This window comes from Gastrolobium bilobum, unplaced genomic scaffold (assembly GCF_033153095.1).
Source record: "Gastrolobium bilobum isolate Gb01-03AN ecotype WA unplaced genomic scaffold, APGP_CSIRO_Gbil_v1 utg10104, whole genome shotgun sequence".
Classification (NCBI taxonomy): domain Eukaryota; kingdom Viridiplantae; phylum Streptophyta; class Magnoliopsida; order Fabales; family Fabaceae; genus Gastrolobium; species Gastrolobium bilobum.
Window position 1 is genome coordinate 319,766 of NW_026897721.1, and position 12,011 is coordinate 331,776.

General features: G+C 34.7%; 1 protein-coding gene across 5 annotated transcripts in view; it reads left to right on the forward strand.

Annotated features, from left to right (window-relative positions):
• Positions 1 to 251: 251 nt before the first annotated feature.
• The window catches only part of LOC133309585 (uncharacterized), a 34,256-nt gene continuing 22,496 nt past the window's right edge, over positions 252 to 12,011 (forward strand). The window contains exons 1-17 of one of the 5 annotated variants that reach the window (XM_061510375.1): positions 252 to 442; positions 540 to 632; positions 1,640 to 1,727; positions 2,448 to 2,556; positions 3,464 to 3,562; positions 5,198 to 5,240; positions 6,190 to 6,261; positions 6,367 to 6,462; positions 6,593 to 6,829; positions 6,976 to 7,159; positions 7,531 to 7,642; positions 7,758 to 7,844; positions 7,936 to 8,074; positions 8,436 to 8,532; positions 8,629 to 8,691; positions 9,705 to 9,814; positions 11,435 to 11,539. In XM_061510375.1, the coding sequence (XP_061366359.1) occupies positions 540 to 632; positions 1,640 to 1,727; positions 2,448 to 2,556; positions 3,464 to 3,562; positions 5,198 to 5,240; positions 6,190 to 6,261; positions 6,367 to 6,462; positions 6,593 to 6,829; positions 6,976 to 7,159; positions 7,531 to 7,642; positions 7,758 to 7,844; positions 7,936 to 8,074; positions 8,436 to 8,532; positions 8,629 to 8,691; positions 9,705 to 9,814; positions 11,435 to 11,539 (1,734 nt within the window). In that variant the 5' untranslated portion in view covers positions 252 to 442. Of the gene's footprint in view, positions 633 to 1,639; positions 1,728 to 2,447; positions 2,557 to 3,463; positions 3,563 to 3,740; positions 3,802 to 5,197; positions 5,241 to 6,189; positions 6,262 to 6,366; positions 6,463 to 6,592; positions 6,830 to 6,975; positions 7,160 to 7,530; positions 7,643 to 7,757; positions 7,845 to 7,935; positions 8,075 to 8,435; positions 8,533 to 8,628; positions 8,692 to 9,704; positions 9,815 to 11,434; positions 11,540 to 12,011 lie in introns of those variants that run through there. The other 4 variants (XM_061510374.1, XM_061510376.1, XM_061510377.1 and 1 more) reach the window with 4 other exon arrangements.

Consider the following 12,011-nt stretch of genomic DNA (forward strand, 5'->3'; position numbering starts at 1 on the left):
TAAATGAAAAAAAGGAGTAATAAACTATGAGAAAACATTTTTTCATGTTGCATGAGAATTCAATTCTCATGTTGTGACCCTTCGATTTACGTGCAAAATTTTTCTTTTCTTTGATAAATATGGGCCCACCACTAATTAAGTCACAACATAAGAATTGAATTATCATGCAACATCGTAACTATATAAAGTACCCTTCCCTTTATTTTTGGGATGTAAAAAACCCTTCGCTTGAGGATGCAGATTAGGGGGAGAACCAAGGAGACTAGCGCTCGCACTTGTTGGGTATATTAATAGAGAGGAAGCCCAACCATACTCATCTGTATAAAGAGAAACCCAACGTTGTTCTCTCTTACTACTATTACTACTCTCACTCACACTCATTCACACTCACACTCACTCTCACAGCGTCATCTTCCTTTTGCGATTCATCTCATCGAGGCAGGTTTCCATCGTGATCTTCTCATTATTGTTTCAAACTAATTCAATCCTCCCGATAAGGAATTTTGAATTGTTTCTTCCGAATCTGTTGTCGCGCCAAGATGCAAGGGTTTACAGCAGGACCTGCAACTACAGATTTAGCCGAGCTCCAATCTACCATGCGAGCAATCGAGCTCGCTTGCAATTCAATTCAGGTTCCATTCCAATCAATTATGTCTAAACTTTCTTGCTCTAAAACTCTCATATATGGTATGATCATATTTACATAAAAAAAAATAAAAAAATTCTTGATCATATTATATACACTTTTGATAGTATATTTACATTTTCTTTACTCTCATGTAAGAAATATTATGAGAAAAACTGCATTTGTCAAACTTAAGCACATTGCTAGTATACCATTACCGAAATCTTTTTTCATTTTTTGTTTTTTTGGTCGGAAAATATTTGTCAAGCAATGGATGTATGTGGCACTCACTGTCAAATTTTCAACATTTTTTTGACTCTCGTAGTGCACGTTATGAAATTTGTTTTAACTCCCCATTTCTGTTCTCATTTTTGGTTTATTCTAATCCAAGTCCTTACATGCTAGTAAAGTCTAGGATGACTAGCATACATCATTCACTTGCAAAAGTACTTTGTCGGAAACGTCTCCCTCTCTCTGTTTGATTCTCTTTGTTTAATACATCACTAGATTTTGCAATAGAGATTGGGAAGTTCCTAGTCCCACAACTGTTTCTTGAAGATGATTTTTACTTTAACAATTTCTACTTCAAAATCCATGTGGGTGCAGTGAAGGAATAGAGTTTCGGCAAGCATTTCATTTATAGCACGAACTCATAGGAATGAAAATGGGTAATGTTAGTAATGTAGTATAAAACCATTCATGTGTCTTTACCTAACAACTTAAGCTTCTGGGAGAGTTAGTTCACAACATGATATCAGAGCCTCAATGACCAAGTGATTTAGAGTTCGATCTTGCCATCCTCCCTCTTCCAATAAAAAGTTGAATTTCGGCACAAGGTAGGTGGGCATATGTATTGTCCACGTTTCAAGCTCAAAGCCCTCTTGCATGAGGGGGAGTGTTACAGATGTAATATAAAACCATTCATGTGTCTTCACCTAACAAAACTTTTGAGTTGGGAGAAATGGTTCATGACATGTAATAATATTCTTATTCTTGTTATGTATTTCTTTTCAGATGCATAGTAACCCAGGAGCATCTGAGACAGTTATGTTGTCATTAGGCCAGTCTTCTCAGCCATACAAGACTTGCCAATTCATTCTTGGTGAGTTTACATGATTCAAATCATTACTGACCGGCTAAAATCTGCAAATTAACTTGGATTATATGTGTTGATGGACATATTGTTGATGCTGTAGTTTACTCAAGGTGAAATCATCACAGTGCTGGATATACTGCTGTTTTAAAATGTGGAAACTGCAATTCAAATAGTTTACTTAAGAACTTCATTAGTTTCTCAGATAATTATTTGATGGGCCTTTAATAAAGTATCCAAGCCCATTAGTTAGGAATTAGTTATATATGGATGTTTATGGTGGGGTTTCTTTATGCTGATTGTTATTTTGTAATATGGGGAATTAGGATGGGGAGTTAGGAGAGGAAATAGGGAAGCTCTCAAGGCTGGGTTGTTGTCTTGGAGTGGAATTTTTCCTCTTGTTCTTTCTAATGTAATTGTCTGTTAATCTGTATCTGGTTTCTTCTTTATATCAATTTGAGTGTTTTTTTCTGGTTCCATCATTATTATGCATATATTTTGTGTTTCTTGTTAGTTGGATAGTGAAAACAACCAACTTGAAAACAAATCCGTATTATAATGCTATGCTTGTTGCTGAAGAATTGTTCAGTAATTCGATTTTTCTCATCGGTAATAGTACATGCGACTCAACTATTGGTTCCTAAGGTCAATTTTGCTTGTCATTAGTGTTGAATGGATTTGATGATCTCTTTAGATCATGCTGATACTGTACTGGTTTTATCTGTGCAGAGAATTCCCTGGTGGCAGCTGCAAGGTTTCAAGCGGCAGCAGCAATCCAAGAAGCAGCTATTAGAGAATGGGGTTTTCTTAATGCTGATGTCAAGAGAGGCTTGATTAGGTTTTCTTACACCTTTGAATCCACAAACATTGTTGCCTTTTTGATACTTATATCATGAATTTCCCTGTTCATATAATTTACAATAAAACATCTTTCCTCTGCACCTAATAATTGTTGTTCCAATCATTACCCAAAAAAAGTGTTGTCTTATTGACAGCATCCCCCTTTTTGTTAGGAAGAGTGTGTTTTCTTTTGCATGTTCCATGCCATGGATAAAAATGTTATCAGTTGAGGAGACTATTAATTACAAATTCCTTTTTCAGGGGGCATTTGGTGGGTGGGGTTTCTTGTATATATGAGCATGTTCCAGATAGTGGAGATTCTTATGTCAAGTTTAACACATTTACTCATTCTGTGGTTGGGAGAAGTTATGATGAGAAAAATAAGAAAAATATGCACTTTCTGGAAAATGGAATTTGTTCATGGACTTGCTATATTAAACGAAACAGAGAATACTTCAAGAAATACAAATTCTTGAAATAATGATTCAGAAGTGATTATCAAGACTTATTGAACAAGAAAAGATGGGAGAGGAGTTCTTGAAGTGATGACCTATTCTATCACCTGAAATCTTAAGCTTGTAAAACACCCCTGGTATATGTATACTACTTTAAAATCAAACTGTGAGGGAGTTTAATAATAGGGATACTTGAACTTCGTCCTGTATTCGAAAAGAGGAAAATGTTGTTCTGCTATTTCTTTTTAAAATTTGCTAACTGATTTACCTGTATGGGTGCTTATTGAACTTTGTCCTGTATTTTAAAAGGGGAAAACGAGGAGCCAAATATATATAATGTATCACTTCTCTGATAGTTGCAACTTATAACGATATTTATATATTAGATTCAATCATGCTACGTTTTGACCTATTGCTATTTGTTCCTGTTTAAATATATATTACTCGCAGTTTTTGCTTGTGCTATGCCATGCAACATGCCAGTTCTCCTGATAGCTATGTCCAAGCAAAGGTTTCTTCGGTGGCTACTCAGTTGATGAAAAGGGGTTGGTAAGTAGCGCATTCTGTTTTTGTTTTATTAGAAACTTGACTGAATAAGTGACTTGCATGTACAACCTTGTCTCTTCTATAATTGAACACTAGATTCTTTTTGTCACAAACTTTTGGAGATAATGCAGGAATATCAAATTCCCATTGAATTGAAATAATTTGCTTTATGGGCTGGATGCTGTATACTGTCTTAGAACTTGAGTAACCAGAGCGTGGTGTGGGAGTGAGTGCATATGTTGGTAAGATTTCATCAAATTGTAAAAGTCTTACAGTGCAGATGCAACTGTAGTACATCTATTTAAATTATTTCAAAACTGTATAATTTCAAAGACCGTTATTGAAATTCTAAATATATTCACTTCTAAGAAATTATAAAAGTACTATAGAAATAAAATACGAAGATTACATAGTTATTTATCAATCTAATAAAAGTAAAACTTTGTTCACATTAAGTAAACCTGAAACCGTAAAAAGGTATATATTAGACTGAGGACATGTAAATCTCATCAGCTCTAAGTGACTTAGAACAAGAATAGCCAGATCATGTCAGCTGTTAACAGATGGACTGGGGCACTAGCTTAGAACTAGAAACTTGATATCTCATTTTTACCTTAAAAAGATTAAATTTTCATAATGGACATCATCAGTTTTTCTTAAATCTATTTGGAAATATAATATTACATTGTTTATATTACATCCTCTAGAGATTGCGCATAATAATTACTTGAAAGGGAAACTGTGAGAAAATTAACAAAGATAGTTGAGCTTTCAATGGTTCATCGTTACTCTCTTATTCATTTCAGTGAAGGATGATTTGTGACCTTGTTATGTTTGAGTTCCGTGGAAAATGTGCTTTGTACAAATAGTTGTATTTGAATTTGTGCAAACCAAACTGGTATCGAGTTATACTGGTTTAAATTCTGGTCGTATTCCCTAGCAAAAGATGTGAGGTTAGCTCAAATTAAAAGTAAAGCATATAAAGTTTCAGATGGATTGAGATCTGATCATCCTCTGCTGCTGTACTTTTTTCTTGCCTCCAATGAAATTTCTTCATTTTTTTTTTTGGAGAGGGAAAGATAAAGATTTTATTCTCAAGGCATATACTTTGCTTAACAAGATGAAGGTTTGGTGAATTCTTTTGTCAGTGTGAGAAGGCCGACCTGGTTTTATAAAGTGAAGAAGCTACTTAGCTTTCTCCAAATATGTGAATTGTGGTGTCCTTTACTTGTTTATCAACTAACCATGGCTCCCATAAGATATGTGTCTGTCTGCTAGAGGGAGACCTGTCCATATATATGCCTGCATTCCTTTACAAAAAATAGCACCTATAATTAAAGTATGGATAGTGCTTAAAATGAAATGCAATAGGTGCAAGAACCTTAAAGACTAATAATTTTCTCTTTAGAGATTGACTCTACTACAATAACTATGAACAAGCTTTGACTTAGTTATATATGAACAATGACAAATTTAGAGATATATCCTGTGTTGGACTTGTTCTAATTATAGGAAGCTTTGTTTATTTTCCCAAGAAGGAAAAGATTTTTATATTGTTGCAGATCAGTATTGGCTATGGTTTGAGATTATGGATTCATCTGTCTTATAATTGGTTTGGGAATTATTTTCTATATGTAGGCTTGAGTTGGTGGCTGCAGAGAAGGAGGCACTCTTTTATCAGGTGCTGGCATTTTTTGTTTCTGTTTGTAGTTTCCTTCAGCTTTGGTCTCAGTATTGCTCTTTTTGCATGTCTGCTTCCTCTCCCTCCTACTCATATTTCTGTACTCAAAATGAAGAATTATGTTATAACACTAATAATATGCGTGAAATTTATCGGTGGCATGTTAAAATCCCTCAGAATTGATTAAACTGATGACTGAACAACTAGAGTAAATTTGAGTGGCTAGGTTGGGTTTTTCTTTGAACAGAAACTGTTTGCTGGCTGGTTTGAAATCCATCACTTCTGTGTGAAAATAAACTAATTTTACGACTAATAATTTAAAAATTTAAGAAGGCATTCAGACATAATCTTATCTTTTTTTCCATTTTATTAGAAAAAAGAATGTTATCCAGTTCAACATGATCGGACTAAGCATATTGAGATTGACTGCCATTTCATCAAAGAGAAACTTGATAGCGGGTTGATCGCCACTCCATACATTCCCTCTGGGCGTCAATTAGCTGATTTTCTAACGAAGTCCTCCCTCAGATAGATTTCAAGAACTTATTAGCAAGCTGAGAATGATAAATATCTATTCCTCATCTTGAGCGAGAGTGTTGTAAATAATAATCGTAATATTATTTTATTTATTATTTTATTGTAGAATTTTCTTTGGTCTTAGCCCAATAGGTTATTTAATCTCTTTACATATAGAAACCTTTGTACAGTTGAATACACAATTCAATATTACAATCTTCATTTTCAAGTATTATCTTGAAATGTAAATATATCACCAGGATATCCTAAATGGTTATTCTTTCAATTTTAAGAACCTAATGCTCTTCTTGTTGCTTTATCCTCTCTCTGTTCTTTATTTTATCACAAATTTTGTTAGGATATGCATTCAGGATTTTTAATTTCTCTCAAACATCCACCTGTTGTGCATGCCTGACAGTTTCACATACTGCAGGTGAGCCAGGCTATTGTGGGCATTCATGGAGTAGATATGCAGTTTGCTGGAATCAAATTCCTCGAATCATTGGTATGTAATACTTTATTTTATTGTGAAGAAATTGTAGCCATTTCCTGTTATTGCTTCAGTTATTAAGTATTTACTGGTTTTTTATTATTTATTTAATGTTGATAGGTATCCGAATTTTCTCCATCTACTTCGAGTGCTATGGGCCTTCCAAGGGAATTTCATGAGCAGTGTCGGAGGTCACTTGAGCAAGACTATCTAAAGGTCTTTCCAATTTCAAATATTTATTCCACGTTACACTTTTTTTCCTGGCTTAATTAAGTTTTTCTATTAGCGTTGACAATTATCCCCCCCCCCCCTCCCAACCCCCCATTTTATATTACCTATATTGTAGACATTCTACCATTGGACACAAGAAGCTGCTTCAAGTGTCACAAATAGGATTATTGAATCTGACTCCGTTGTACCTGAGGTTAAAGTTTGCACTGCTGCTTTGGATCTCATGCTTCAAATTCTGAATTGGGATTTTCGTTGCAATACTGGTGACTCAAAAAAAAATGTAAATGTCTTCTCTGCTGGAGTTAGGCAAGATGGGGATTCTCCTAAAAGGTCTGAATGTCACCTAGTGCAGGTAATCAGTTGGTTTGCTCATTAACAGTATATCAGACTGATCACTGCCACACATTAGACAAGAAACATCATGATAAAAGTCGTAACTGAAAATTTGGGCTATAAATCTCCAACTGATGGGATTCTGTTTTTGATGCTTACGTGCAGCCTGGTTCAGACTGGCGCGATGTGTTGATATTAAGTGGTCATGTTGAATGGCTTTTGAGTTTATATGCTGCATTGAGGCAGAAATTTTCATGTGAAGGATACTGGCCTAATTGCCCTATTGGAGCCTCTGCTCGAAAGCTAATTGTACAATTTTGTTCTGTAACAGGAACTGTATTTCTTTCTGGTATATGTGTTTTCTTGTCCACCTTTATGCAAATTGTACGTGCATTTTCTTAGAACTATAATGTTCATGTTGATAAGTATTTTTCCTGTCTTTCTGATGATATGGTTAGGATGGATATTATAGAGAGATGTCAAGTAGTTTTTACTGATAGTAAGATCATCCTTGATAAAGTGTTAAATTAAGTGGCCCTTGCACAAACTTTATATTTTCTGATATATATCTTCTGGAAAGTATGGGGACTCACTTCTCTCTACACTATTGAGCCTCACCCCCCCCCCCCCCCCCTCTTAAAAAATAGAAATAAAATAAAAAATTCTCATTTAAGTAAATACTTGATTTGAAATTCTGAGTTTGTTTGTGCTGTGATCTAGATGATGGAAAAATGCATGAGCGGCATCTTCTGCAACTCCTATGTGGGATAATAGAATGGGTAGATCCTCCTGATGCTGTTTCAAAAGCTATTGAATGTGGAAAATGTGAAAGGTTTGGGGGATATTTATCTGTATAATGCACATGTGCAACCTACCGGTGCACACACCCACCATTGCATGGTTTTATTATTTATATTTGACCCTCAAATGGTGCTGGTTTCATTCAGCGAGATGCTTGATGGTTGTCGTGCATTATTGGCTATTGCAAATGTAACAACTCCTTATGTGTTTGACGATCTCCTAAAATATATGAGGTTATTGTAATTGTAATTTCTTTTGTAGGTGTTTCTAATCATAATGATAGTTGAAATGAATTGATATGAGTAAACATCTATGATGCTTCAGGCCTATCGGTACCCTTACCTTTTTGTCAACATTGATGTCTGAAGTGATTAAAGTCCTGTTGACTAGTAACACAGACGAGGAGACTTGGAGCTGGGTAGCACGTGATATCTTATTGGATACTTGGACTGCCCTTCTAATGGTATTCATTTAAATAGAATTATTTAAAATAATTACTTGTTTTCTCTAACTCTAATAACATTTTTCCTATCTGAAAAAAAATTACCTGTTACATATTTTAATGTTACTGTCATTTTTTTTATGGTGTAATTGTAGCGCTATCAATTTAATCAATTCTTCGGGTAGTTTTTATTCCTAACTACCAATAAATGACTATTAAATTTTGTGAACCTAAATGGAACAAAAGGAGTACCTTTCATTCGCAATCAGTAAACATTGTTAGTTGATTAATTTGGGATTAGCATTATTCAATGTAAAATCAAAAATCTGAAGATTGTTTAGTTCTAGTCATTAAACTGGACAATATTTGTTGTCTTCTCCAGCCAATAAATACTATCACTGTGAATGCTTTGCTTCCATCTGAAGGGATACAAGCTGCTGCCAATCTCTTTGGTTTCATTGTGGAATGCGAGCTAAGAAGTAAAACCTATATGCAACTTTCTATAATGCTTTGTCATTTTCTTTTGTATTACTTGCTTTGTTTTTCCTATTTTATGATTATGTGAATTTTTTTAGTGGCCTCTGCATCAGCATTTAATGATGAGGGCGGTTCATTCTATCTTCATGCTTCTGTATCTGGTATGGAACAATGATTTATGAAACTTGCACATGCTAGCATTCGCTTGTCATTTTTATGTTATTGGTGATATTGTCTGTTAGAGAATAATATAAATCATTCAAAGGGCCCTCACTCAACAGGTTAAGCTTTTGGGTTGAATTGGTTCTTTACATGGTATTAGAGTCTCGGTGTCTTCGATCCTCACCGCCCCCCATTTTAATTAATAATTAATTAAGTTTTGTGGAGTTCCTTAGCTTAGGTAAGTGGGCCTATGCATTGTCCCCCCTTCAAGCCTAGTGGGCTCTCATGTGAGGGGGCGTGTTAGAAAATAATATAAATCATTAAAAGGGTCCTTACGCAACAACTTAAGCTTTTGGGTTGAATTGGTTCTTTACATTGTCCTTGCCGTTGTTGTTTGACTTTCTTTAAGTTGTTGTAGTGAATGTAGAATATAGACTACATGAGAAAGCAGATACAGGCAGCAGACTGAGTCCTACTTTGTAATGTGATGGGTCAGGGCTTGTTTGAGAACTCAATTTAGCGCTGAAAATGAAAAGTTGTTACCTTGAAGATGATTTAGTGGTTAATCTTTAATACCTATGAAAAATAAATGTAAAGTCATAATGCGCTGAAATTGATAAGAGGGCACCGATAAAGATGCTTCTTTGTGACCAAAAGGTCAGAAAACAATCTCTTTGCAAATATGTGAGGGTAAGGTTTTGTACAAGGATTATTCTCACTCCTATCCTCGCTAGTCGGATTTTTTGTTTTTTAATGTGCTGGAATTGCATGGTCACTCAATGCCTTCAGTTGCAACCCTTTCCTTATTTATATTATTTAAGTTACAACTCTTTCCATTCAGCTGAACTCATTTGTTTTTTAAATGCTAGTAGTTTCTTTTAAAATACATCCAATACTTGAAACAAATCTCTTCAAACATTAAAAACTTAGTACTAAAGTTTTTCATCACCGAAAATTCATTTGGGGCTTGATGAATTTCCTTTTTTTTTTTCTAATGATACTATCTTTGCAGCCATGGATGAAAGGTTAAGCTCCTATGCACTTATTGCTAGAGCTTCTGTTGATGTTACAATTCCTTTGCTCATGAGAGTGTTTTCTGAGCGAGTTGGACACCTTAATCAGGTTGGTTTTATACTTTGTTATGGAGGATAACTTTCTTTGATGAAGATTTCAGATGTCATCTACAAATTTGCTTTTCCTACCCCCTGCCCGTTCCTAAAGATTAGTAATTATTCAGACGACCGAAATTGAGATTAGTAATTGTTCTGACACAAAAATTGAAATGTTGGCCAAGGAAGCAGAGGTGGGGAGAGCCAAGGTGTGGAGGGAGGGATTTTTATTTATTTATTTTTTGAGATTAAGGAGGTAAATTTACACCAGTTTACAGTAGGTAGACAAAGCAAAATGTGCTTCTGGATTGGTTAAAGAAAAACACCGAACATTATAATATAAGAAGTTGACGATATGTGTGATAGTCTTACTAAGGCTGCTTGACTGCATTCCAAAAGGAATCCAGAAAAGTAATTAAGCAAGGAGCTCTCAACCCTGAAATATTCGTGTATTTCATTCCAAGAACAATGTCCATAGCAAGAAACCTGGAACTGCTTTCCAAATCGTTACTCCTCCCCTACCCCATTGCAGTGTTAAAAGCAATAACACCTCCAGTCATAACCTGCGACATTCCAAGTATTCTGAGGATATAGTGCTAGGTTCTAGTAACCAGACTATAATTAGCAAGCAACTAACTAACAACATTCGTATTACTTGCCCTTAGAACCTGTTTGGATCTTCTTATTTTTAAGCTAGAAACTACTTATAAGTTAAAGCTAAAAAAAGAGCTTAAAAAAGAATTATATAAAAATTTTAGCTTAAAAATATCTCTCTCTCTATCTTTATCACTCTTCATTTGAAAAAAAGCACACAATTTAAGAAAAATAGATAAGAGCTTAAAAAAAAGCTCCTCCTATGAGCTTTTAGTTTTCAGCTTTTTTCTTCATTATAAAAAAAGAGCTTTTTATTATAAGAGCTTTTCTTAAAACCTGTTTGGCCTAGCTTATGCTTATAAGTAGTTTCTAGTTTAAAAAAAAGAGGATCCAAACAGGCACTTAGATTGTTGCTGTTAGAATGTTAGATTCTCTCTCCATGCTGTTGTCCACAAAAGATAAATCAATCTTTCTAGGATGCTCAGCCTGCCAAATGCTCTTGCAAGGAAAAGGCGCAGCTCTTGGTTTTCTCCCATTAAGATACAATACAATGTTAAACATCAAAACAACCATTTTAATTCAGCTTCTGACATACTGTCATCGATACTACTACACCTGTAATCATACGGAGCTAGGAGTGTACAAAAACAAAGAATAATGGTTGGTGCCCTTCTCATGGGTGCACATCACCTCAGACCAGGAATAGGTGACGAAATCAGAGTGTAGGTATGCGAAAAATGAACTGGGACCAGCTGCAATAGGATGGTGGAAACGTGGAAAATGGTGATGTATGTGTAAGGCGCATGAGTGTAGCATTATTGAAAATCTAACTGCATTTTTTAGTTGGAAACTGATTAAAATGACAATAAGTTTTGATGAGTTTGAAGTTTGGTCATAATGGTTAGATCATTTTGGTTATTGATTAAAAAAAATCCTTTTTACATGAACCAAACTAAACCACTAAGATGTCAAAGTATATAATATATTTTGCAAGTTATGTGAATCTTTCCATAGCTCAAGTTATTAAATTCATTTGTAGGGCAGGGGCAGTATTGACTTGACTGAAACGTTGGAAGAACTTTATTCATTGTTTCTGATTATTGGTCATGTAATAGCTGACGAAGGGGAGGGGGAAATGCCGCTGGTATGTGAATTGTAATTTCTCCTTATTTTATATATCTCACGTAGAACTGTTCTTTTGGGACTGCTTATATATATATAAATATATATTCTTTTTTGGCGGGAGGGGGACAAAAGAAGAAATCTTAATAGAAAACAAGACACGAGGAATAAAACATCGGGGAGGACAAGATATTGATGTAGGACAGGCAACCAAGAGTACTTTCTTGGTTGGGTATTCCATTGATAAACCTAGAGTGCTCCTCTAAGGTGGAATGCTCCTTCAACTCAAGTCTCCGATACTCTTTGATTAAAGAAAATATCAATTATCAATAATGCAAAAGTTTGAATTTCATAAGGGATCTAAAGATATTTATAACCCAAAGATAATGAAAATCCTAGGCAAATTCAAATTAGACACATAATAAAATGGAAATTTCCTTCAACTAGATATCTTATAAAAAATAGGGTAAATTATACATAACCACATTATACTT